Source organism: Triticum aestivum, chromosome 5B (assembly GCF_018294505.1).
Source record: "Triticum aestivum cultivar Chinese Spring chromosome 5B, IWGSC CS RefSeq v2.1, whole genome shotgun sequence".
NCBI lineage: Eukaryota > Viridiplantae > Streptophyta > Magnoliopsida > Poales > Poaceae > Triticum > Triticum aestivum.
Genome location: NC_057807.1, coordinates 212,832,374 through 212,858,432, shown reverse-complemented (window position 1 = coordinate 212,858,432; position 26,059 = coordinate 212,832,374). Strand labels below are relative to the sequence as shown.

At 46.2% G+C, this 26,059-nt stretch overlaps 2 protein-coding genes across 2 annotated transcripts; both read left to right on the top strand.

Annotated features, from left to right (window-relative positions):
• Positions 1–2,461: 2,461 nt before the first annotated feature.
• LOC123111052 (uncharacterized) lies at positions 2,462–9,072 on the top strand. The gene is made up of 3 exons (XM_044531730.1): positions 2,462–5,139; positions 7,841–8,151; positions 8,492–9,072. Exons 1-3 carry the CDS (start codon positions 2,684–2,686, stop codon positions 8,836–8,838), a joined length of 3,114 nt encoding a protein of 1,037 aa, XP_044387665.1. The 5' UTR covers positions 2,462–2,683; the 3' UTR covers positions 8,839–9,072.
• A 7,852-nt stretch (positions 9,073–16,924) lies between these two features.
• Positions 16,925–21,697, top strand: LOC123111051 (O-fucosyltransferase 9). Its single transcript, XM_044531729.1, has 10 exons — positions 16,925–17,453; positions 18,205–18,277; positions 18,388–18,455; positions 18,964–19,052; positions 19,287–19,484; positions 19,568–19,772; positions 19,850–20,017; positions 20,296–20,463; positions 20,598–20,788; positions 21,099–21,697. The coding sequence occupies exons 1-10, from the start codon at positions 17,082–17,084 to the stop codon at positions 21,232–21,234; spliced, it is 1,668 nt and encodes a 555-aa protein (XP_044387664.1). The 5' UTR covers positions 16,925–17,081; the 3' UTR covers positions 21,235–21,697.
• The last annotated feature ends 4,362 nt before the right edge of the window (positions 21,698–26,059 follow it).

Sequence of the window (26,059 nt, the reverse complement as noted above, 5' to 3'; positions counted from 1 at the left end):
GAACCAACCAAAATGTTATAGTTTTTTTTATTTTGCACGTCGTTCTCTTTCCTGTTCAATGTCTCGTAGCCAACAACAACATTTGTCTGCACCCATTTATCAACTGGCATAGTCGATGCACTAGGCCCACCAAATGTGATTGCCTTTTTTATTTTGCATGCCGTTCTCTTTCCTGTTCAATGTCTCGTCGCCAACAACAACATCTGTCTGCACCCATTTATCAACTACTGGCATAGCCGATGCACTAGGCCCACCAAATGTGATTGGTATTAGACGTGCCACATCATTATGCGCCACCACAAATATCACTAAACCCCCAATTTCACACAACAAACCCTAAAGCTTAGCGAACCCCCAATTTCACCTTAAACCCTACCCGGCCACATGATCCGCGACATGTAAAGGCGAGGCAGCCGAAACCCTAACCGCAGTTGTTCCGTGAAAGAAAACGACGACAGAAGACATACCATACAAAGATGGTGAAGCTCCAACCAACCGCCGCTCACGAGCGAGAGGAACGTCGCACAATCCCCTCCCGAACGACACAGATGGCGGCCGGTCGGCAGCAGATGGTGAGCTCTGATACGTCTCCAACGTATCTATAATTTTTGATTGTTCCATGCTATTATGTTATCTATTTTGGATGTTTAATGGGATTTAATATGCTCTTTTATATTATTTTTGGGACTACCTATTAACCGGAGGCCCAGTGCCAGTTTCTGTTTTTTTGTGTGCCTATTTTAGAGTTTTGTAGAAAAAGAATACCAAACGGAGTCCAAACGGAATGAAACCTTCGCGATGATTTTTCTTGGACAGAAAGCAATTCAGAAGACTCAGAGTTGAAGTCTGGAACGCCACGAGGAGGCCACGAGGCAGGAGGGGGCGCCCCCACCCTCGTGGGCCCCTCGTAACTCCACCGACGTACTTCTTTCGCCTATATATACTCTTATACCCTAGAAACATCAGGGAGAGCCACGAAAATCACTTTTCCACCGCCGCAACCTTCTGTACCCATGAGATCCCATCTTGGGGCCTTTTCCGGCGATCTGCCGAAGGGGGAATCGATCACGGAGGGCTTCTACATCAATACCATTATCTCTCCGATGAAGCGTGAGTAGTTTACCATAGACCTTCGGGTCCATAGTTATTAACTAGATGGCTTCTTCTCTCTCTTTGATTCTCAATACAAAGTTCTCCTCGATGTTCTTGGAGATCTATTTGATGTAATACTCTTTTGCGGTGTGTTAGCCGAGATCCGATGAATTGTGGATTTATGAACAAGATTATCTATGAATATTATTTGGTTCTTCTCTGAATTCTTATATGCATGATTTGATATCTTTGCAAGTCTCTTCAAATTACCGGTTTAGTTTGGCCTACTAGATTGATCTTTCTTGCAATGGGAGAAGTGCTTAGCTTTGGGTTCAGTCTTGCGGTGTCCTTTCCCAGTGACAGTAGGGGCAACAAGGCACGTATTGTATTGTTGCCATCGAGGATAAAAAGATGGGGTTTATATCATATTTCTTGAGTTTATCCCTCTACATCATGTCATCTTGCTTAATGTGTTACTCCATTCTTATGAACTAAATACTCTAGATGCATGCTGGATAGCGGTCGATGTGTGGAGTAATAGTAGTAGATGCAGAATCGTTTCGGTCCACTTGACATGGACGTGATGCCTATATTTATGATCATTGCCTTAGATGTCTTCATAATTATGCGCTTTTCTATCAATTGTTCGGCAGTAATTTGTTCACCCACCGTAATACATGCTATTTTGAGAGAAGCCACTAGTTAAACCTATGGCCCCCGGTCTATTTTCTATTATATTATATTTCTTTTTCATTATATCGCATCTCGTTTACTATTTTGCAATCTTTACTTTCCAATCTATACAACAAAAATATCAAAAATATTTACTTTATTATCTCTATCAGATCTCACTTTTGTGAGTGGTCGTGAAGGGATTGACAACCCTTTATCGCGTTGGTTGCAACGTTTTTGATTGTTTGTGCAGGTACTAGGTGACTTGTGCGTCGTCTCTTACTGAATTGATACTTTGTTTCTCAAAACTAAGGAAAATACTTACGCTACTTCGCTGCATCAAGCTTTCCTCTTTAAGGGAAAACCGCATGCTTAAGAGGTAGCAAGCTCATGATGCTGAACCCCTGGAATCTGTGTGTATTCACAGCATAACGGCTAGGTGTACGGTCAACGCCAGTGGACCGACGCCATGTATGCCAATCAGCTCCGTACATACACATATGAGTGATCGTATCTGAGCTATTAAGGCACCTTAATAACTGTATTTAGAGTACTTTGGAAGACAGGGATCAAAGTGAATTCCGCGACAAATTTGTTTTTTTAGGTGAATTTTTCTCTACCTTATACATTAACAGAGACGTAGTAGGCCCAAACTGCGGAGGCCCAGGACTAGCGGCATAAATTGCCATCCTAACCGCAACCAGGCACCGTTGCCTCCCCCACTTGCCCCGCCGTCTCCGCCGCACAAATCAACACAACCGCCGCCACCGCGTACTCCGTCGTCTCCACCACCATCATCTCCAATCTGCATCCGAGGGTCGAATCCTAGATCTAAACAGCCTTTTCTCATCCACCTCCACGGTCGAAATCCGCTGAGCCCTTGCGCATCGCTCCGGTGGCCGCACTCCGAGTCGACACCATGGGACGCCGGGGCGGACGAGGAGGTGGAGGGGTGGGAGGGCGCGGACGAAGGGACGAACGGCCAGGAGGTGGTCGTGACGTCAGGGGCATGCGCTATCGCCGCCCTGACGACATGGGTATACGGGACCGCAGGCCCGAAAACCGCCCCCACTGCAGCGCTGGTCGCAGCCCCTCCCCGGGCTACCGCCCTCGCCGCAGTCCTCGCAGCCGCAGCCCCAGCCCCTCCCCGGGCTACCGTCCTCGACACAGTCCTCGCGGCCCCTCCCCGCACCACCGCTTGCGCCGCAGCCGTTCTCCGGACCACCGCGGAAGGCGCTGGAGGGATGACGACGGCGAACTTAACCTGCCCCGCCGTGGGCAAGGGGACTACGGGAGGGAACCCTTTCACCAGGAGCGCGATCGCTGCAGCCCAAGAGCAAGCCATGATGGTCGCGGCGACCGCGGTTCAAGAGCAAGCTATGTCGGTCGCAGCGAGCGTGGCCCGAACAGGAACTTTGACAGTCGTGGCGACTGTGTGACTAGCGGGAGGTATGATGCTCCACCGGACTACATGCTCCCAGAACATCCATACGACCAGGGGCGTGCTGCCAAGAATGCAAGTGACTTCTTTGGAGGCCCTGGTGACCGGAGCATTAACAATGAGGATGGATTTTATGGGGACGATGCCATGAAACTCAGAGTTAGTTCCACGGGATTGGGAAGGAGTAGCTCAATGTACCTGGACAGCAGGTCGCCTCCGCCCCCACCACCTACAATTTCATTGGCTCCTAGGACAGTGTACCCTTCGGCGCCACTTAGAGAGACTGGATTCCTCACAGGGAGTTCAATGGTGAAAGGTGGGGAGAGCCTTGGCGCTGGAAGTACCCGGTTGCCTCAGGATGACACCAGGTTTCACTACCATGACCATTTGCCTGGCCCATATGTTGGGAACAGAGAAATTGAAAGGCTTGGCCCTAGTAGAGATGTGCTTAGTGACAGGGATCAAGAATTGGATAGGCTTTACTCTAGTAGGGGCGTGTATGGTTCGGACATCACACCATCTATGCAGTTGAAGCGATATGCTGGTTCTTCACCATCTGTACTTGCCAAGGACAGCCCATACCGAGTGCATGGTGGAGGTTATGAGCCAAGCAATGGCTATACCATGGATAACATAAGCAAACCAGGTTCCTTGGGACATGGGAGTGGTCAGGTTCACAGGTTCTCAGAAAGTTCACTAGAGCACCTCAGTGGTCACGACGACAAGATATCACTGGACATCACAAGTCAAACACACTCTAAGTATCCACCAACAACTGCATCCATGGAATATGATGCAGATGGATATGGCAGAAGGGGTCCAGAAAATGACACATATTTTGCTTTTGAGAACTTCCGTGGAAATTGCTCACAGGATTCAAGGTCTAGCCCCAGGCACACATTGGTCTCATCTCCTTTGGCAGATCGCAAGGATGAAAGGAGTAATGCACAAGTGAGACTATCCCGCAGGATGGGAGAGGATGCAGAATACAACACATATCATAATTATCATAGAGATACACCCACAGGTTATCCCAAGCCAACGAATGCTCATGTACGCTACTCACACTCTCCTGAAACTTACCCTCTTGAACTTGCAAGGCAACCAGTTCGACAACGTGAGTTTGCTTCATTGGAGAATGGCTGTCAGTCAAGTCATCTGGAAGTTTCTCCCGTGGCTTATAGAAGAGGATCATGGGGAGCTGCATATAGTACTCGTGATATGGATATGTACCAAGCTGATGGCCCACTAGGACAAGAGTATTACAATGATGAAATTGGACTAGAGCATTACAATGATGAGATTGATCCATATGACCTATCCCCTGAGAAATTGTCAAGAAGAAGTTGTGATATCATTGACGATGAAGATGGATATGACGCAAGATATGATATGTCATCGAGTCGTAATGTTTTCTCAAGAATTGCTTTGCCAGACAACATGAATGATGAATGGATTGATGATGAAGAAGGTAATCATCCTCATCCTAACGGGTTGGCTCATGGGCGCTCGAAATATAAGCCTATGTCTCAGAGGCTGTCCAGACCTATAGTCCAGCCACAAATTGGGGGATCTGCCATGCTTGGAAGAGGAAGAGGGGGAGGATGGACCAAAAGTGCGAAAAAGAGACTGAGAGTCGGTCTTCCTCAATTCCATGGTGGATATACATCAGAGAGAAATGAATCTGTTCGGCCAAACAAATTTACAAAGCTGTCAGAAGATAATCAGAAACGCACCGAACCAGACTACGAGGATGCACCTGATGAAGAGGATCTTTCTGTGCAGAAAGATCCACCAGAAGGTTCAGAAGAATTCAGTAAACAGGTTCACCAGGCCTTCCTCAAGTTCTCAAAGATATTAAACGAGAGCCCGACCGTGCAGAAGAGATACCGTGAGGCACCAAAAGGATCTTTATCTTGCCGTGTATGTGGCAGGTTTGTGTTCCTTCATCTGTGCTAACACTCTACCACCTAATTAGTTGCTCCTATCATTGTGTTAGAGTGCGCTTTCTGGTCATTTCAGCAGCCGCTTACTGCTGATTTGGTAACTGGAATGGAGGAATCCTCTAAAATTCTATTGCCTGGTCGTGTTTTAGCATACCTTGTCGTAGATACTGTTGGCCCCGTAGATCTTATAGGTTAACAATATGCTGAACTATGTCAGTAACTTTATTGCAGTAATTGCTATGCCCCACCCTCACCAACCTCGGGACGAACCTTCTTATTTCCTGTATATGCACTGCTAGGATTGAATGGAGTTCAGCGTGCTAGACTATGCCAAAACGTTGTCAGTTAATGTTTCAGTCCAGAGACGCAATGCACCACAACATCTTGCTCTGTTTATAGGCTTCAGGCAGTAAAATGTTTGTATGAAAGGCTCTGATCAGTTTCAGCATTGGTCTATGATGTGAATCGATGTTCCATCTGATGCAAAGGATGATGATGTAGCTTCTTTGGAGTAATAATACATTGCAGATGTTTAGGGGCAGGATGGTTGGCAGAAAGAGTAACAATGTGGTGCTGTTCCTGATGCATTTGAGCTAGTTCGTGGTTGGAATTTCTGGTTGCTAATGTCTTGGAAATTGGAATTATCCGGATCGGCATCATGAATTGTTACTCTTTTCTTTGGGTGACCAGGATCATAAATTTGGCAAGTTAAATTGCTTGCAATGTTTACATCAATCAAGTAAATACCGTTGTGGTTCCTCTACAAGGCAAGCTGAAGACCATTATGTGCAAGTTTGTCAACTTAAGATGTTAGGGCTGGCTGAGTTTTTGAAGTATGTGTCATACCAGTAGCATAGCATCCACTGTAGTTGTATCGCGCATATGCATGCTATATTAGGGCATCTCCAACGCCGGCCCCAAAATGGACACTATATTTGTCCGTGGGCGGATCCGGACCAGTCCGCGGACACTGATGTCGGAGCCGGCCATCCAACCCTGCCCCTAAACGTCCGTCTCTGTTTTTTATTCGAAGTCCGGAGCACTCAAAATAATAGCATATCAAACCTTCCGATTCAGCCCTCGATGACCCTTGATCCATCCCTTGAAATTGAGAACATGTTCTTCCGCATGCTTCATGCATGGATTGCCTGCATCATCATTGTTTCATCCGCATAATCCTCCTTGCCGGATGTCTCAGCGTAGTGCTTGTACATGTACTCCATGTCCGAATCCATTCCTTCAAAGGAGGAGGAACAAATTTAGCACTGGCATTTCACCAAACACTTGCCGGCGTGGTGACCACCGTGGGGTTGTAGCGCTGGATGTCCGGGAAGGCTTGGCGGGCGGCCCGGGTGGTAGAGTGGCGGCGGCGGCGAGGGAGGAAGTGGATGCAGAGAAAAGAGGGGATGATGGAGACCCAGGGTTTGGGTTGGCCGGGGGTGTCGGAGACCTCGTGCCGGCGGTCCGGACTCCCGCCCCCCCCCCCCCCCCCCCTAGTTAGCTTCCGGTTTGCGGGAAAACGGACAAGCGGACTGATGCAGGACGGTGTTGGATGGCAAACTATGTCCGGACAGCACAGTCCGGACGTATGCATGTGATTTGAGGGTTCGCTTTGGAGATGGCCTTTAGTGTCATAGAGGCTGTAGGTTGAACCAATAGTTGCGCTTATAGAACTTAAAATAAGATATGCGGGGAATATTGTCTATCTATTAACTATTGTGTTGTATTTTGTATTTTCCTCTTCCTATCCTGGTGAGTAAGTTTGGCTTGAATTCTATTTTTCTATTTTAACATTTCCATTTCATCATAGTTCCTGGTATTTTTTTTCTTCAGTATGGATAGCGTGTACTTTGCTACTTTGAGTTTTGTTAGCAACTCACTTAGACATTATTGAATTAGGAGGTATATATAAACATGTTTGTAATAAGATTAAGCTCTTTTTTCTTGTAGACCAGAAATTTGATTAACGGAGTATTTTACAGTGATATTTTTCCTGGAACTTAGTTATCCCTTAGGATGGATTAGATTTTGACTTTGTTTTAGGATGGTCTACTTTTTAGTAAGTATGCAAATGCTATCTTACTTGCAAATTGATTAGTTTCTACCCTGTCCAACCAGATGGCGTTTTGCTTTCCCATGTGCAATGTGGCATATTGATTTTGGCTAAATTTATTCACTTGACCTCCATTAGATGTGTTTACATGAAGCAACAGTTGAGCATTTTGTTTACTTTGTGGGCTAATGTAGCATAGTTTCATGTTAATCTTTCTAGTATCTTCAACCTATTTTGTTGGGTGTTACTAAGTAAATTTCCTAGGAATTATATAATGTCCAAACCTATATCATACCATGGGATTTGTGTGTCCTTTGAAATTGTTTCTTCTCGTTAGTTATAAAAACAAATTTCTTGTATTTGTTCAATTGTGATGTCAGAGGGCAGGCCTGGCGCAGTGGTGAAGTCCTCCCCACTTGTGCCAAGAGGTCCTGGGTTCGAACCAGCCTCTCTGCATTGCACTTTGCAGGGGTAAGACTAGGTTCCTATAATCCCTCCCCAGACCCCACCTTGTGTGGGAGCTTCTATGCACTGGGTCTGTCCTTTTTGTTCAATTGTGATGTCATTGAATATTGAATGTCTAACATGAAGATATGCTTTGTTTATTTGCTTTTTGTTCACTTCTTCTTACAACAGTGTCGCAAGGAAGTTTCCAGACATTGATGCCTTGATGTCACATGCTTACGATACACACAAAGCGGGTTTGAAAACAAAGCATTTAGGTTTTCACAAGGCACTCTGTGTTCTGATGGGGTGGAATTGGCATGTTGCTCCAGACACTTCTAAAGCCTATCAGTCTGTTCCCGCTGAGGAAGTAAATGCCATGAAGAGAGATCTGATGGTATGGCCTCCAGTTGTCCTGATACACAACAGCTCTATCACAAACAAGGCAAAGGTCGCTGAAGCAAAGATTGTGACAATAGAAGAAATCGAAGGTGTACTTGCAGGTTAGTTTGAAGAATATATATGTTATTAGTCTGCCCCTTGTTATTTCTTTTGTTCCCCAAGTATCCAGCCTGGGCCATTCATTTTTTTTATCATGTGCTTTTTCTTGAGATTCCATGGTAATATCAATTGTTGATATAGTACAAACATCTCTCTCCCCCGTCCCTTTCTTTCTGTAGTCTGACCACTTGTGAGGCAAACTAACTGGTCTACTGATTCTACAACTTCTGACACAATGCATTATGTAGTTCTGAAAAGGAAACCCTCTGTTATGCTTTGACTGCTTTGTTTCTTCTGTTTGAACTATTCAACGTTTCTTATATCATCACCTTGTGTCTCCAGATATTGGTGTTGCATGTGACAAGGCAAAGATAACCCAGGGAAGACCAGCCAATCAGAGTGTGTTTGTGGTCAAGTTCCTACCAACAATATCTGGATTTCAGGAAGCAATGAGAATTCACGATCATTTCAGCTCTGAGAACCACGGCAAGGAAGAACTCCATCAGATACTATGCGAGAAAGGTAAGAGTTCAGTTCCTGCTGACAAACTCGAAGAGCTGCTGTATGCACATATTGCACTGGCTGAAGATCTCGGGTACCTGGACGACGAGACAAAGAAGAGATGCGTCGTCAGGAGCAAGAACGATATCGAGGCCAGGGCAGATGCCACACTGAACTTGGACTCGTGAAGCGACCTAACAAATTTAGATTACGTCAGGTCATCTATATTTCGAACAGTGAAAGCTATACCCCCTTCTGCTTAATCTTTGTGGTTGCTTGTCCAAGTGGCTGAAACCTGAAGAATATTCTACGGTAGTGTATTGAACCTTCATGTCATTATTAAATCTTGTCAATCTTTATGTTCCAGGTTCTTCATCTAAAGTGATTGATTCCTCTTACCTTCCAGTTACGAAGATAGCACATTTATTTGTCATACAATGTGGTACTCCCTCCGTTCATAAATATAAGTCTTTTAGAGATTTCAAATATGGACTACATACAAAGCAAAATGAGTGAATATGGCCATGTTCGAATCATATTGAAATCTCCAAAAAGACTCATATTTAGAAACGGAAGGAGTAGATGTCTCTTGCGTGTTCATACTTAACATGGCCATGTTTGAATCAACTTGTAGCGAACTTGACTTTTGCTATCAGTGTGGTATGACCTGCGGAGCTTAGAGGGGATAGGGAGTCGAGCCTTCTGAGAATTGCACTCAACCTGAACTTTATCTTGGAGTATAAGGTGCGTACGTATGGACCCAAACGCCCTGTACACGCAATTGATCGCACTGCTCGGTTATACCTGGATATAAGCTTTTGTATAAGAGCTGAGATAGTAGTGTAGGTTATTGGTAGAGTTTGCCATATAAGATTTTACCAACAAGCTACCGAACAAGTTGGTGTCGTTCCTCATCTTGACACATTTGGATGCGGTCTTGCATTCCATTGCCACGGATAGGATTTGAAGCTTGAGGGTCTTGATGGTTGTCTAGAAGATGAGAACGTTGCCGAACAAGCTACCGAACAAGTTGGTGTCGTTCCTCATCTTGACACATTTGGATGCGGTCTTGCATTCCATTGCCACGGATAGGATTCGAAGCTTGAGGGTCTTGACGGTTGTCTAGAAGATGAGAACGTTGCCGTATTGTACTTGCGCCTGATGGTAGCTTCGAAGAGTGGCTACTTGAGCGTCTTCTTGAAGATGACGAAGATGATGAGGACTTGCGGTTGGCCATCATTGATCGAAGCTCATCCATTTGTGTAGAAATCTTGGTGTCGAGATAATCTCCGTGTTTCGAGCTTCGGATTGTCGAATGTCGGTGGGGTCGATCCGTTCGTTCAAGGCATCATTTGAATCATTCATTGCGTGTTGTAGTCTGAAGTGGTGTAGCTTGGTGACATAGTCATTCACGCCTTCTTGGTCATGAAAGACCGGAGATGTTGCACCTTGCTCCATCACAAGTCTCAAGCAAGTGTAATAGGAAATGAGAAGAACAATACCAAAGTTACCTCTTCTTAAAGTTGAGAATGTGTCTTGTATCACTATGTGGAATGTGAAAGTAGTAGAATTGGCATCGGATCTTGTCACTCACACCTACACAATAAAGCTTATAGAGTGGCTCGATGAGGATTAGTTTCACAAAATCATGCAATAGTTAGCCAAGATATTGAAAATGTTGAAATGATTCACAAATTTAAAATGTGATGTCAATAGATCAATAACAAAGTGTAGAACACGGAACACACACATAGATAGATAAATGGGGCTTGTGCAACCAAGCAATGAGCAAAAGTGATTTTCCACAAATAAGCCACTCTTCACAGGAGAGACGATAGCTAGATTGCTCAAATGGGTAAGATACGTTCTTGTGCACCAATCTGAGAACAATCGTGTTGTCTTTCTATTCCATATATGCCATGCAAGTATGTATATAACAAGATTCTAGCACTAGAAGATGTATGATACCATCAGAATGTACACTCCAAGATAAGGTATGATATCAATACGATGTTGGTAATATGATACCAACAAAATGTACACTCCAAAATAAGGTATGATATCAACACGTTGTCGGTATATGCTCAACGCAAATGCTTATAAGGTTTTGTATCTTTTTCTTTTGCTCTAATTTTTTATGCTTCCTTTACCACTATGCTTGATGCATGAGCCAATATGAAAGACAAGTATGTAAGATATGCATGTGAGTGACTTATGACACGCAAGACGATACCAAGATAGTTACACGCAAGACGATACCAAGATAGTTGCACGCAAGACAAGCTATGCGATGACACTGTATCATTGAAGTGTACTAGTAACGTTGCCCCGACAATTCTCAACTCTCTATTCTCAATGGGTAAGATACACAAAAGGCTCAAGTCTATCAATTGTAATGGCAAGGGAAGGTGAATGGTGAAGGAATGGGTACCTTCATTAACACTACCTCTATCGAGGTCGGATGGGTAACCGGCCTTGCTTCTGGTTGTGGTGTCAAAGGATGAAGTGATCGTTTTCGTTGATGAATTCAGTGACAATGGAGAGTGGCGGATGTCTGGTTGCTGGGCCTGTGGCGAAATTGAGGATTTTGAATCTTGCAAATTTGGTGGTAGAAAGAAAAAAAATTGGTGGGATGGTGGTGGAAGGCTAGGGAATGGCGGGGAAAGCCTAGATCCACTCACAACACATCAACTCCATGGATCAAATCGAACAAAGTCTCACAAGAACCAACAAATTGCCAGAAACTGGGTGAGGCTATTTTTGTGGGGATTTAAGAAATTAGGTAAGAACAGATAAAATTTGGCTAGAAAGGTGAGGGGGGAGAACTCCAAGATGTGATCAACCTTGCTCATGATACCAAGAGAATGTAGGGTAGGGGACCCTACATGCTCAATCTTTCACACTTGGAGGTGGATCAAGAGAGACACTCAAGACAAGATCCACTTACACATCCACTAAATAAGCGAACACATAAGAGATCCACAAAGTTACAAGAACAACAAAGAGAAAAGAGAGTAGCCTAGGTAGTTGGAAGTGCAATCATGTCCTTAATCATATTTTGATGTTGATGACAATATACATATAGGGCACTGCTAGGCATTAGACTATTGATGGTTAGCTTCGTATCAGACCGGTCGATAGCCGTACAATTAGATGGCTAGTTTCCTTTGTGAATTAAATGTTTGATTTGTTGATAACGTGGATTCTGCTGATTCCTAATAATTGTTCACATAATCTACGAATTGTTTTCTAAATCAGCTTCCTAATCTTTGTCCCCACAATCTCTGATTTGTTTCCTAAAACTGCTTCCTTGAATGGCTACAAATCCGACTATTTTTTTGCTTGCATAGTTTCATGGGAAAACAATTTTGCTTCCATGACAAAAAAAATTACATCGAATCGTTCCTCAAAAATTGGAAATTGTTTCTACTAGTTTCACTACTTGCTTCTATATGGGATGTGACAATGCGGCCCTCAAGCTGGCCTTTGGCACAGTTCCTTCCTCCACCTGGTCTTTGGCGCAGTTCCTCAAGGCACACATTATCTTGGCGCCCATGACACACTAGGAGCTTCATATCGGTTTCCTCCCACCGGCTTGAAGAAGTAAATAGTTAATGTGGTGGTGCTTCAGACGGTGCTACAATGCTGTCCAAATTACGTGAAGCAAAATATCATTACAAATGAAGCAATAAAAGGTTTGAATGGAAGCGTATAAGCAAGGTATTTTTGCTGAACTAGTGTGGAAAAACATATGTATCACCGAAGCGCATAATTTAGCATTTCGAAGCAGTAATAAGTTAAATGGAAGCATCACATACTCCGACAAATGGATTGGCAATCATATCATTGTAACTGTCTTAAGCATTAAAGTGTAGGGTTACAAACGACGATAGAGACACCACTCAAGGAGATATATGCAATGAAATATAAATATGTACCAATTAACAGTTGAATATATACGCATTATTACTGGAATGAAAAGACTAACTACACAACCTGAAGTGCCGATGCAAGAAATGGAAATTATAGAAGTGATGAGATATATGATAAACTATGTCTGTTTAAAAATAAAACAAAAATATACAAAGACTGAAAACCCATATAAATCAAGAAGCATTATTGCATTTCTATATGTACATAAAAATCACGGATGCTCTGAAGCAATGAACTCTACATCTGTACATCTAGGAAACATGGCAAGAGAGTGAAGTTCCATTGCATGGAAGAAATATCTGTACATAAGACACCTAGGAAGTATAGATGCTGACGGTATGAAGAAATAATATGTACACCAAGCAAGCATGCCAATAAATTAAATTCCAACCATACATATGAATAATGGTAGATGCAGCAATACATGGGAAGCTAAGCATGGAAATAGATTTAAATTCCACCGCCCGCAGGAAGCACGAATGCTTGAAGCAAATTTTTTTTTGCTATGACTATATAAAGAAGACATATTGGAAGCATAAAAAATTGAAGATGAAAAATAGCATGCTTGACACTGATATCCGGGTGCAGATATAATCTACAAACGGATCTCAACTACACTAATTGGACGTTTTGTGAGCTTACATCAACTAAAATTCCGCAAATACATGAAATAAAAACAGATTCCACCGCTGGTGAATCTCCTAGCCACATGTCATATCCTTGACGAAGGCCTACACATATGCCTAGATCAGCGACGACGCTGTAGCAAGGTACATATCTGATCAAGTACACATCATCTAGAACGTGTTGACACCCAACAAATTCAATGAACCAAGATATGAACTCATATTTCAAACAATCCTCAGGACACAAGTAACATAAATCAACTCCCATTGCAGCAAGATGAGAGGAATCAAACCCTATGTCTATTGAGGATGGAGGAGGGGGCGAATGGGGTTGTCCTGTACGCATGAAGCCCTCCATGACAAATCAAGACGACACACGAGCGCAAAGGATAGGAGGGTGGCGGGGCAGGATCCTAGCGGAGAATCAGGGCAATAAGGAGCTTGTAAGCTCGGCGGCGAGGGGGTCGCCGTCTAATGGCACCCGCAGCAACCTAACGAGGGAACACCACACCAGCGCGAGGGGCGAGGCGATGCACTAGGGCGGGGCGGGATGGCAGTAGAGAAAACCATGGCAGCGAGGGACCTTGCGAGCTCGGCGATGGGGTCGTTGGGAGCAGTCCAGACGAGTGGGGCAAGGAGGTCAGGGGCAGGAGCGATTAATTAGGGATATGATACGGGCGAGCAATTATTGGGATGGGTTGCCAATATCAGGGTGTTTAATTAGAAAGCATTATTTTAATTGACTTGCACGTATTGGCGGTGGGATCAATTGGATCGACGGCCGACGAATGGTCTGGTGAACGTGTATCAGACATATGATACTAAGTGTTTCCCATATATATATAGGGCACTAATTACGTTTTCTAAGTGTATACACATGATATTAGTTTGCTTGGCATCATTGTGTAGTGATCATGGACCCATCAAACGAGACTCAAGCATGACGATAACAGGAAAACAAGCATAGCCTTTTTCATTTAATCTCGAGTTACATGGATCCCGCACTATTAAGAGGGATCAAAGGGGTTCGTTCAAGATTTGCTCGAGTCTTCATCTTGCACTGTTATCCTTCACACTCACTGCTCTACAAATATGCCTTACCAATATCACATCTTCAACATCCTACAAAAATAAATGAAGAAAAATCTCATGGAAAAAAATACAACTCTTAGTGCTTTCTGCAGGATCATCCAGACTGCTATCCGGATCATCTGGGCGTTGCCTAGATTGTCTGGACTACGTCCCGATCATCCGGATGTCGCCTGGATCATCCGGATAGTATTCCGGATCGTCTGGATAGAGCTCCAAAACATACCGCGAAAGTTGGTGTTGAAGCCGAGTTGTCCAGGCATCACCCGGATCATCCGGGACTCTATCTGGATCATTCGGCTGTCACCTGTACATCCAGTCCGGATACCTAAAGAGCCATCACATCCAAGCTGGCCCGGACGTTCCGGACTCCATCTCGGACGTCCGGCCAGCCCATGTACACAACTACCTGCGTCAAACATCTGGAGTCCCTCTCGGATGTCCTGACCACGACGACGACGACTTCAATGACGGCGGCGATAGAGCGGATGGCGACGGAGGTCCCGCCGGCCAGGCAGGGCATGCATACGAGGTTACCATCCGGTTTCTCAAAAACTTTGCCATAGAGCGCCTAGTAGTTTACATCCCGTTATCATTTCATAGCAGTAAAAAGGGGATAAGATGAAGTGTTTAACAAAACAATGGTGGGCACTCTACGTCGTTAGTCGGTCGATCTAAGCGAGATCGGTCACACCTCGCTCATACGCGAGCGCCATCTGATCTCTCTAGTGGTGTCCGCTTGATCCAACTCCACACCCTTCCTAAATACAACAGGGGAAATAGTCTGCGATCGCCTACCGCGTTACGCAACATGCGTTTCCTCCTAGATGCCAGCCTGCTCATCAGTCGCCGTCGCCCGCTTGCCTCACCGTCGATGCTCTCCGCCTCGTCATCATCGCTAGTCACAACTTTCCTGGTCATTAGTCGTAGCAGAGCTGTTCATCAGTAGCAGCTTTTAGTCGTTGCCTCGGTTGTAACCTTGATAGTGCCACCATCGCCGGCCAAATCACCACTCCTCATTGGTGGTATCATCGCGCCCCGCTGGCGCCAGCTCCCGCGCAGTCATCTCGTCGCCTAGTTGCAACAACTCGCCTCACCAGTCCTAGGAGTGCGCGTCCCTGATTGCAGAATATCGCCTCACGGGTCCTAACAATGTGCGTAACCGGTAGAAGCACCGCGCCTCGTCGATCTCAGGAACGCATCTCGCCGGTCCCCAAAAACGTACTTCGCCAGTCGCAGCACCGCGTTGCATCCTCCACCGATGGCTCTAGCATTACACCTCGCAAGTTCCGGCACCTCGCCTCGCTGGTTCCAGCACAAGACTCCTGTGTTCGCAATGTGTGGTATGCTATTGCAGCTCCCGGTTGCCGCCGTCGTGGCATGCGGACACCGCGGCCGCAGAGCGTGGTCCACGTCCCGTGGGAGAGGAGCGCTACGACAACGACTGTCAAGGGATGTTTCGTTGATCCTAACAACGGTACTAGGGGGAGTACATGGAATTTCTAATTGAGGGATGTCACGTCAAGAGACTATGGGGTCTTGGAAGCAGATCACACGAACAAGTGATATACCAAGGTTCAGGCCCCCGATGTGGGTAGAAGCCCTACTTTCCGCCTTGCTTTTTTTTCCTCTGATATATGTTGAGATACAAATGATTACAATGTCGAGGAGGATCTGGACGAGACAAGTATCTCGGTGAGATGGCGGAGATTCAGGTGATAATCTTCAGAGATCCTTTCTAGGTGATATAGACTACAATAGTGTGGGAGATGCTCCTCCTCTACGATGCTCCTAATGCCCCTTATTAAGCACAACTTATGGAAGGCATCCATGTCGGTGCATAGGTGTGTAGAGCGTGGAGTCCGGCCGTTAAATTGCTTTGTCTTTTCTTCCTTACTCGTAGAGTCCTTCCTTCTTCCGACATGCGATATGGCAGTATTCCTCCTCCTGACGCGATGGCGATCCTTCTGGTGTCTGTGGGGTGTATCGGGCTTTTTGGGGCTCTGTTTTGGCAACGAAGGAAGACATGCCGATACATGATTTAACTTTTCTCGACAACGACCTGGCCATGAAATCAGGGAGGAGCTGGGCGTGCGACAACTGAGATGTGCATTTTCTTGGCGAGAAAAGAACGAAGATAAGAGGTGAGGGGCATGCCGAAGGAGCCGACACGGTGGGGGACCTCGTCGAATGTCTGACACCGGCTGAGGGAAGCTCAAGGATGGACGTGGGAAAGGCCCTAGCGACCGCTGTTTGTTATGGAAGGAGAGGTAGAGGGAAGATGTGTTTGCCACTTCTTGAATTTGATCTACCGTAGATAGTTTGCAAACTCCTCCTTCGGTAAGGAAATATAAGAGAGTTTAGATCACGTGATCTAAATGCTCTTATATTTCTTTACAGAGGGAGTACTACATACTACCTCTCATAGATTTTCCTTTTGAAACTGAAGTAGAATTTTTAAGCTTGTTGACAAGACATAGAATAGTGTATATTTGTTTGTATTTAAGATCTGTTTAATAGCCGGACTTTCGCTTATGCCACAAACAATCAAGACACGTAGACGTCAACAGTCAATAAGTCGGCGAGCATCCACCTCCACCAATAGGAGAAGACCATTCGCGCACCGGCGGTTGCCAACACGATTCCACTACAGGTCTCCTCCTCGGCTCCTCCGGTGCCCTCCGCGCTAAACCTCGGCGCCCCCAACGAGGCCACCCGCTCATCGCCGAGCTGAGCAGAGCTCGCATGATCCCGCGAGAGCCCCGCTACTGAGGGAGCGAGCGATGTCCGTCGCCCCGTCGGCGCGCGGCGGTGCCGCCAAGGCCGCGCGGCGCCACCAGGCGGGGCGCGTTGGCGGAGGGAGGCGCCGCGCCGCCGTGGTCCTCCTCCTCCTCGCGCTGGCATACGCGGCGGGGCTGCTCATGTTCGTCTTAGGAGGCGGAGGTTCTGTCGACGGCGGCGGCCACGCGGGCGTGACGGTGGCATCGTTACGGCGGCGGCGCGCGCCCGCCCCGTCCCCACCGCCGCCGGGATCGGTTTACCGCAGCCACATCGTGTTTAAGCGGCTATGGCCGGACATACGCGACGACGCCGCGTCCGCTTCGACCGCCACCTCCGCTTCCGTGTCCACCTCCTCTCCATGGCGTCGCAGCATGGTGGGTGGTCTTTGTTCTTGCAGTTACCGTGCTCCCTGGGGAGATTTGGGGTTCTCGCGTGCTTGTTGCCTGCTTCTTCGGTTCGATTCCTCTCCTTCAGGTTTCACAATGCACTAAACGCATTAGGCGAAATATTCGGGGAGAATTTCGGAACCCTTTTGGTGCTTTTCTCTGATTTAGCACGGGAACGACGCCCAATACATTATTGCATCGTGAGCTGATGTTCTTGGTGTGTGAGTGATTTGCGCAAAAAGTCTAGTTCTCGATTCCTAGTTTTCCCCTTCCCGTGAGCTAGGTCATGTGCCCCTGCATTTCCGTTGTGTACGGCTACACTCGTGATCTTGGATGTACTCCTGTGTAGTTCTAGTATATCTCTGCTTTCCCAAACAAGGAAGGTAATGTCTAGAAGTAAATATCCTTAACTCCTTACGATTCCGACGGAAGATTAACTAGATTTTTGGGCAGGTTGTGAATGCAGTCAGTGTAAATGAGCTGTTCAGTTCAGAGTTAAATCAGTCTAGTATAGCTCCAAAATACTCTGAACTTAACAGCTCAGAGTTAAATCAGTCTATGTATTGCTCCAAAATACTCCAGAGTCTAGTATTGTTCAGTTCAGGTTGGGAGTATCAAATATGTTCGCAAGGAGGAACCAACTTCTTAAATCAGTCCCAGGAACTTCCAACATATTCACTTTTGTCCATAGAACCTAACTGCTCTTATCAATAATCATATAAAAATATTTGTGGTGCAGTTAATGACATCACGTTATCCAAATTCTGAAGAGCTATGGATGCCATGCGTCAAGAGGAGGCTGATTCCATCAGGTTCCACTTTCATACCTTTTGTTATTTTTCAATAAACTAATTGTTCCCACTTGAAAGTGGAGGTTAAGCTAAATACCTGACTGGCTGGATCGTTTTTGGGCTCTTTACAGATTTGCCGACTTCAAATGGGTATCTCATAGTTGAAGCAAATGGTGGTCTGAATCAACAGCGTCTTTCTGTAAGTTCCTGGACCACGTTAGATACAGCAAGCAAGCAATACCATTGCTATTACCTATACAAAAGTCCAGTGCCGTATGAATCCATTGACACCACTATGTAACTTGAAGTCATGTACTATCACTTGATTGAGACGGCTTTCATCAATAACTTTGTGCTGGAAAGGCATTGGTACTATCTTTGTACATACATAGGTGTATTATTCATCCAAAGATCACCGATATTTGCTTTCATCTTTTTGGTCACATGCCATCAGATCTTCTGTTGAGAGATACTCCCTCCGTTTCAAAATAGATGACCCAACTTTGTACTAAAATTAATACAAAATTGAATCATCTATTTTGGAACGGAGGGAGTATATTTCTTCTGACCTGAGAGCTTGAGAATTAGACTCTGGTCTCTACCATTTGCTGTGATGTGGATGTCTCTTTGTAAAGTCCTTAGAACCTTCACCCTATGCTGAGTAATAATTATTGACAGTGCAGTTCCATTTTTTTTTCTCAATACAGATCTGCGATGCAGTTGCTGTGGCCAGCTTGCTTAATGCAACTCTTGTGATCCCAATATTTCATTTGAATAGCGTTTGGCGCGATCCTAGGTAACTAATGCTATTTTGTTTGCTCACTGCTTTGTTTCTTAACATTAGATAATTGCATTTTTATATGATGGATGCCTGTCTGGAGCAGTTGTCTCTTGCTCGTTGTTTTAGTGTCTGGAGCAGTTTGTTTGACTTCTAAAGTTCACTTCTGTTAGTTATAAACCCGTGAATATTTTTGAAATTCTACTTCTTGTTCTAATATTTATTGGTTCTTCCTGATGTTTTGTTTCTCAGCAAATTTAGTGATATTTTTGATGAAGATCGTTTTATCGGGACACTCAGACAACATGTAAGAGTTGTGAAGGAACTCCCAAAAGATGTTCTGCTGCGTTTCAATCATAATATAAGCAGCATACCAAATATGCGAACTAAAGCCTACTCATCCCCAGATCATTATGTTCAGAAGGTGCTTCCGAAATTAATGGAGTTAGGGTATGGTAAACGCTCTCCACCTCAGAAATAATAGGAGAGGCCTTGTTTGAGAATGGGTTTCATTATATATCTATTCTATGCAGGGTTGTGCGCATCGCCCCATTCTCGAATAGATTGGCTCAGTCAGTTCCATCGAATATCCAGGCCTTGAGGTGTTTGGTAAACTACGAGGCTTTGCGGTTTGCCGAACCAATAAGGGTTCTTGCAGACGATATGGTTGTTCGAATGATGAAAAAGAGTTCTTTGGCTGGTGGGAAATATGTCTCGGTGCATCTCCGTTTCGAAGAGGTCTCAATATACTCTCTCTTGTGAGTTAACTATTACATAGTTCTTCTGTCATACTAAAATTTGCGCACACTGTTTAGGATATGGTAGCCTTTTCATGCTGTACATATGATGGTGGCCGGAAGGAGAAAATTGAAATGGAAAATGCCCGTGAAAGGAGCTGGAGAGGGAAGTTTCACCGACCTGGTCGAGTTATCAATCCCGAGGCAAACAGAAGGGATGGGAAATGCCCACTTACTCCTCTAGAGGTTAGGATTTTTTTCACTGGTTAAAGCACTTGTGTGGATATATGTACACCCAATGATGCATTCGTATTTCAGGACATTAATTAACATCACAATAGGCCTGTTATACTAGAATTGATGTTTGTTGCTTAGTTTGTGATGCTTCAGGTCAATAATAATAACCTTTAAGTTCAGTGCCATCAGTTGCGTCTCTTTAGTAGCATTCAGAACAAATTTAGAAGCTTTCAAATATGTAAATATACTCACTAGAGCTAATATGTTAACTGACTGAATTGGAGCAGGTTGGTATGATGCTGCGAGGCATGGGGTTTGACAATACAACCTTCCTCTACGTTGCCTCCGGTAAAATATACAATGCTGCAAAATACATGGCTCCCCTTCGCCAGATGTTCCCTCTTTTACAAACCAAGGACACTCTTGCATTGTCTGAAGAGCTTGCTGAGTTTGAGGTATTGTTTCCGCCAGCGAGCCCATCAGCCTAGCTGGATATTGTTCTGAATGTCAAATGAATATGCATGCATTGAACTGTTCATCAATTCACATTGAATCTTCATACCGTTACTCACCAACCTATTCTCTGTAGGGGTACTCTTCTCGGTTAGCAGCATTAGATTACACCGTCTGTGTTCAGAGCGAAGTGTTTGTGACGACTCAAGGGGGGAACTTCCCTCACTTTTTGATGGGACACAGGCGTTACCTGTTAGGAGGGAATGCAAAGACAATAAAACCCGACAAACGGAAGCTGGTCTTATCTTTTGACGACCCAAATATCAGGTCAGTTTGAGCTGCCATTATATCGTCAACAAAGTATTACAAATCACACCGAATCAATTTCAGTTTTGAGTATATGCTGGAATCTTTCACCAAATCAAACTGCTGAAGCAGTTCGATGCCCTTGTTATTCCTTCACCATCCAAGACTGTAGCTATTGCCTACTTTTCGGAACGCATTAGCCATGTTAACAAATTGAAATACATCTCCGAGTTGACCTTCACATACATGCTCTAAATATTTGCCCATCTTTGCTTAACGTGTAAATGGATATAGTGGTATATGAAACTCAAATTGTTTCTTTGAACTGCAGATGGAGTCGATTCAAGCACCACATGCTGGAAATACTGCACCATAGTGACATAAGGGGCATCGCATTCAGGAAACCTAATGATTCCATATACACCTTCCCAATGCCTGATTGCATGTGCCAACAAGATGGAATATGATCTAGGCGTTAGCATACATAACTGAGGGATGCATATCCTCTGCCTTTGTGCAACAAAGGCACCAAAGGCACGGCATTGTTGACTGCATGATCAGGATTTGATGGTCATGATGAAAACTGGAGTGAAATAAAGCATTTGGTGCTTCTCAGGAGATTCTGAAACCCTCTGGCATACCTCAAACTGTTCGATTCTGGATATAATGGTCAAAAGGTGCCTAATGACAATGAATTCCATAGGATCAGAAACTGAGAGGATGTGAGGGATTTTGTAAAGTTAGTAATCTGTAGGTAGTCCACCATATAGCAATCTCCATTTGTTTGATCTGTCTGTAGGTTGTAAAGAGAAAAGAACTACGAGATTGGGTTGTAGATATGAGTACAACCTGAGTGCCTCCATGTATATTCGAAAAACAAGGGCTAACAACAACAAAGAAAGGAATTTTTCAGTATATCATTACTCATCAGTGCTTGTTCTTGCATTTCATCTTGCCCTTGACAATTCATATTTATGAGCATGTTCTTACAGTTCAGACCTAACGTTCTTTTTTCTTTCCTTGGGGTATGTTTTTTTTAAATGATATGTACCACTTATTTGTACTTAAAAAGAGCATTCAACTATGCATAAAGCTTTTGTGCCTTGATTTTGACATTAGGGCTTGCTTGACGGGCCTGGCGTCTTTTTTGACGTCTAGGCTATGATGTATGATTTTTGCTGGGACCCCCGGCATGTTTGCAGGCCTTCGGGCGAGATGTCCCAGTTGTCTCTGAGGAACTTTAGGAGCGCGACCTCTTGTTCTTCGCCAAGGTCGCTGCTGATGATCACGGTTTTCGTCGGGTCCTCGGGGTGTATTTGGAGCTTTTTTGCTTCTTTTGGCGGCTTGAAAGGCTGCCATGGCCTGGGCTTGCGGGTAGAGTTGCAGTGGTTGGGTCAATGGATTTCTTGATTCCCTCTGAGCTCTGCAGAAGCTAGGGCGGCTTTGGCTTTGACATTTGCGACCTCTGCCTCTAACGCCCTTTCGGGGCTGTCGTGGATGTTGATCGCGTAGTGTGACCATGGCATCTTGAGCTAGAGATATGTGTAGGAGTGTAGCGTCATGAACTTAGTGTAGGCCTGTCTGCCGAGGGTAGTGTTGTAGCCCATGCAGAACGGTGCAACCTCGAAGCGGATTGTCCTTTATCTGAAGTTTTCCTCCTTTCCGAAGACGACCTCTAGACCTTGAGAGGATGCACCGGCCTTCCTGGTACAAAGTCATAGAAGCCAATGGCGAAGGGCTCAGGAAAGATTTGGAGATTCCCATCTTAGGCAAGGTGTGGGATGGTAACTCTGTTGCCTCCATCCATCAGAACCTAGGGAGGTCGGCAATCTTCCACAATCGGATATACCGCCAAAGCGAATTTTCTCGGATGAGGAATGTAGGTCGGGTGGTCGGTGAGGTCGAAGGCGGTCGTGGAGTCAAACCGCTAGGGGCTCCGTGGAGGCCAGCATGATTAGGTAGACCGCACGTTGAGTGAGCTTCTGGGCCTGACGTGTTTCAACGGCTTGGAAGATCATGTTGGCGCTTTGAGATCGGGTGAGCTGGTGGGTTAATGGAGGCCCAACCATCCCGAGGTTGGCCTGTGACCAGCCTTGCCTCCCGTGCCAGAGGTGATGGAGGAGCGAATAAACAGATGGTGTCGTCGTGTTGATCGAAGTGGAACGCGAGGCTCCCGAAGCGTATACTGTCGATGGAGCCCGACAACGTTATGTCATAGAGCAGCCCCTGGCAATCAACGGCGAACTCGTAGGAGCTGAAGACGAAGGTTTATCCCAACATGTAGTCGTCGGTCATGAACAGAGATCCGATTTGGGTTCATTATCCGACCAGTGCAGCACCTGCCTAGCACGCTACCTGTCGGTTCGGGAGACCGTCAGTACCCTCAGTAGGATGGAGAATGCGGTCGGAAGTACCAAAGGGCAGATCACACAAGGGGGTTACTCACATTTGGGCCCTCGTATTGAGGAAATACACCCTACATCCTGCTTCTGATTTGTATTCATGATGGAGCACCTGGTGCAAGGGGGTTACAACGGAGATGTGAATATGACTACCCAGAGTTGGGTCTATGTTATAGATGATGATAACCATCCCTAGCATAGTCTTATATAAACGACAGGGGCTAGGATTTACAGGGGATTGAACCAACCTCACACTGCCACCCTCTTGACTTGCACGTCAAGATGGTCTTCGAATTCTATCTAGGCCTCTGGGCTCCCTCCTGTCATCGGGCTCCTACGAGGTCACCTGGGCCCCGTGGCAGGCCTGCTACCGGGCTTCCCCTCGAGAGGCCACCCCTGGTGTATTGCACCGTTAGTAGGGGGTGGAGCGATAGAAGGTGGGGTTGGTTGAGGAGCTCCGGTGCGGCGGTGACGCAAGGGACCCTAGTCTGCATGCTATTGGGGAAAGGAGCGTCTTGCTCAAGGGGAGGGAGTGGAGCGGCTCGTGGGGTGAGTTGTTTTCTTTTGTGGGAGGGGGAGGAGAAAACTAGTTAGAAGACGCGTACGTGGGAGGAGGTGGAAAACCCAAAGCTAAGGCGAACCTACCAACTCCTCTTTAACAGTAGATATACTTTTCTCTAGAAAAGGTTGATTTTATTGACTCAAAATGAAGCATCAAGAGGATACAATCGCAATGATCACACACCCGACCTCTGCATAGCTAGGATGCACACGGTCAACACCCACACACCCATACAAAAACATGCTAGCAAATAGTAAAGTCATATAAGACCAAAGCTATGCATAGGCGAAGAAAATAGAAAAAGGCCCCAAAGCGACCATATTCTGCGAGCGGAAAACTATGACAATGACCATATCTGCGACTGTGGGAGTCCTGGATAAGGGGGTATCTGGACAGCCGGACTATATACTTTGGCCGGACTATTGGACCGTGAAGATACAAGACTCAAGACTTCGTCCCGTGTCCGGATGGGACTCTCCTTTGCGTGGAAGACAAGCTTGGCGATCCGGATGTTAGATCCCCTTCTTTGTAACCAACTCTGTATAACCCTAGCCCCCTCCAGTGTCTATATAAACCGAAGGGTTTAGTCCGTGGGAGAACAACAATCATAATCATAGGCTAGCTTCTAGGGTTTAGCCTCTACGATCTCGTGGTAGACCAACTCTTGTAATACACATATCATCAAGATCAATCAATCAGGAAGTAGGGTATTACCTCCATCGATAGGGCCCGAACCTCGGTAAAACATCGTGTCCCCTGCCTCCTATTACCATTAGCCTTAGACGCATAGTTCGGGACCCCCTACCCGAGATCCGCCGGTTTTGACACCGACATTGGTGCTTTCATTGAGAGTTCCTCTATGTCGTCGCAGCAAGGCTCGATGGCTCCTTCAATCGTTAACAACAACGCGGTCCAGGGTGAGACTTTTCTCCCCGGACAGATCTTCGTGTTGGGCGGCTTCGCACTGCGGGCCAATTCGCTTGGCCATCTGGAGCAGATCGACAGCTACGCCCCTGGCTATCAGGTCAGGTTCGGAAACTTGAACTACACGGCCGATATCCGCGGAGACTTGGTCTTCGACGGATTCGGGCCTATGCCAGGAGCGCCGAACAGTCACGACGAGCATGGCTTAGACCTGTCGTCAGACAATATTCGGGATATCGCGCCTGCAATAGCCCCGGACCTAAATCCGGGGAAGATCGCGTCGTCCGAGGACGGGTGGATGGACCCCGCCCCGGAGGCCGCGTACTCATCGGCGGTAGAGCCGAACACAGGCTCCATCCCTAAGGAAGCCCGTGTCACCGGACCCCCGGACTTGTGTCCGACTGTAGGTTCCAGACCGCGCGCACCCGAGCCCACCGAATCCGGTTGGGCTCCGGTAATGGAGTTCACCGCTGCGGATATCTTTCAGCACTCTCCCTTCGGCGACATGCTGAATTCATTAAGGTCTCTCTCTTTGTCAGGAGACTCTTGGCCGAACTATGTCCGGCTCGAGTGGGAGGCAGGCGACGAGGAAATTCGTTACCCACCCACCACCCACTTCATTGAAACTGTCGATGATTTGACCGACGTGCTCGACTTCGACTTCGAACACATCGATGGTGTGGACGACGATGCAGGAGAAGAACAGCAACCACCGCCCACGGGGCGCTGGACAAGCACCTCCTCATATAATATATATATATATGGTGGACACTCCCAAAGAAACCAATGGCAATGAGGCAATAAAGTATAACCCCTTACGGAAGAAATCAAAGCATGGGCGTCATCGACGCTGCTCTAAGCCCCGCCACAGCAATACCGGCACATGAGACGAAAACAATCCAGATGGTGCCGAAGATGAATACAATCCCGATCAGCCTGCCGTCGAGCAGGTCGAACAGGAAGACGGGCAGGTTAGCCCAGATGAACAAGTGACGGATGAATACTTGGAGGAGGACAACTACATGCCCCCCTCCTAAGACGAGGTGAGCCTCGGCGACGGTGAATTCGGCGTGCCTGAGGATCCCGTAGAGCAGGAGCGCTTCAAGCGCCGGCTTACGGCCACTGCGAGAAGCCTGAAAAAGAAGCAGCAGCAGCTCTAGACTAATCAAGATCTGCTCACAGACAGATGGACTGAGGTCCTGGCAGCCGAGGAATATGGACTCGAGCGCCAAACCAAAGGTTACCCAAAGCACAAGTTGCTACCTCAACTCGAGGAGGAGCCCATACTAACAGCACGGGACGAGGCTGACCGGCCACCTCGTGGCCGGGATAAAACGGCGTATCAGCCCGAATACCAGCCTGCACCCCCACGCCAATACACCACGGCCCGGGGCAATAGGCAGG

Excerpts from the sequence above, each read along its gene's own strand:
- LOC123111052 (XM_044531730.1), top strand. The coding sequence starts at position 2,684 with ATGGGACGCCGGGGCGGACGAGGAGGTGGAGGGGTGGGAGGGCGCGGA. Across the intron at positions 5,140-7,840 it reads TCTTGCCGTGTATGTGGCAG|TGTCGCAAGGAAGTTTCCAG; the intron begins GTTTGTGTTCCT and ends TTCTTACAACAG. Across the intron at positions 8,152-8,491 it reads AATCGAAGGTGTACTTGCAG|ATATTGGTGTTGCATGTGAC; the intron begins GTTAGTTTGAAG and ends TTGTGTCTCCAG.
- LOC123111051 (XM_044531729.1), top strand. The coding sequence starts at position 17,082 with ATGTCCGTCGCCCCGTCGGCGCGCGGCGGTGCCGCCAAGGCCGCGCGG. Across the intron at positions 20,018-20,295 it reads GCCCACTTACTCCTCTAGAG|GTTGGTATGATGCTGCGAGG; the intron begins GTTAGGATTTTT and ends GAATTGGAGCAG. Across the intron at positions 20,789-21,098 it reads TTTGACGACCCAAATATCAG|ATGGAGTCGATTCAAGCACC; the intron begins GTCAGTTTGAGC and ends TTTGAACTGCAG.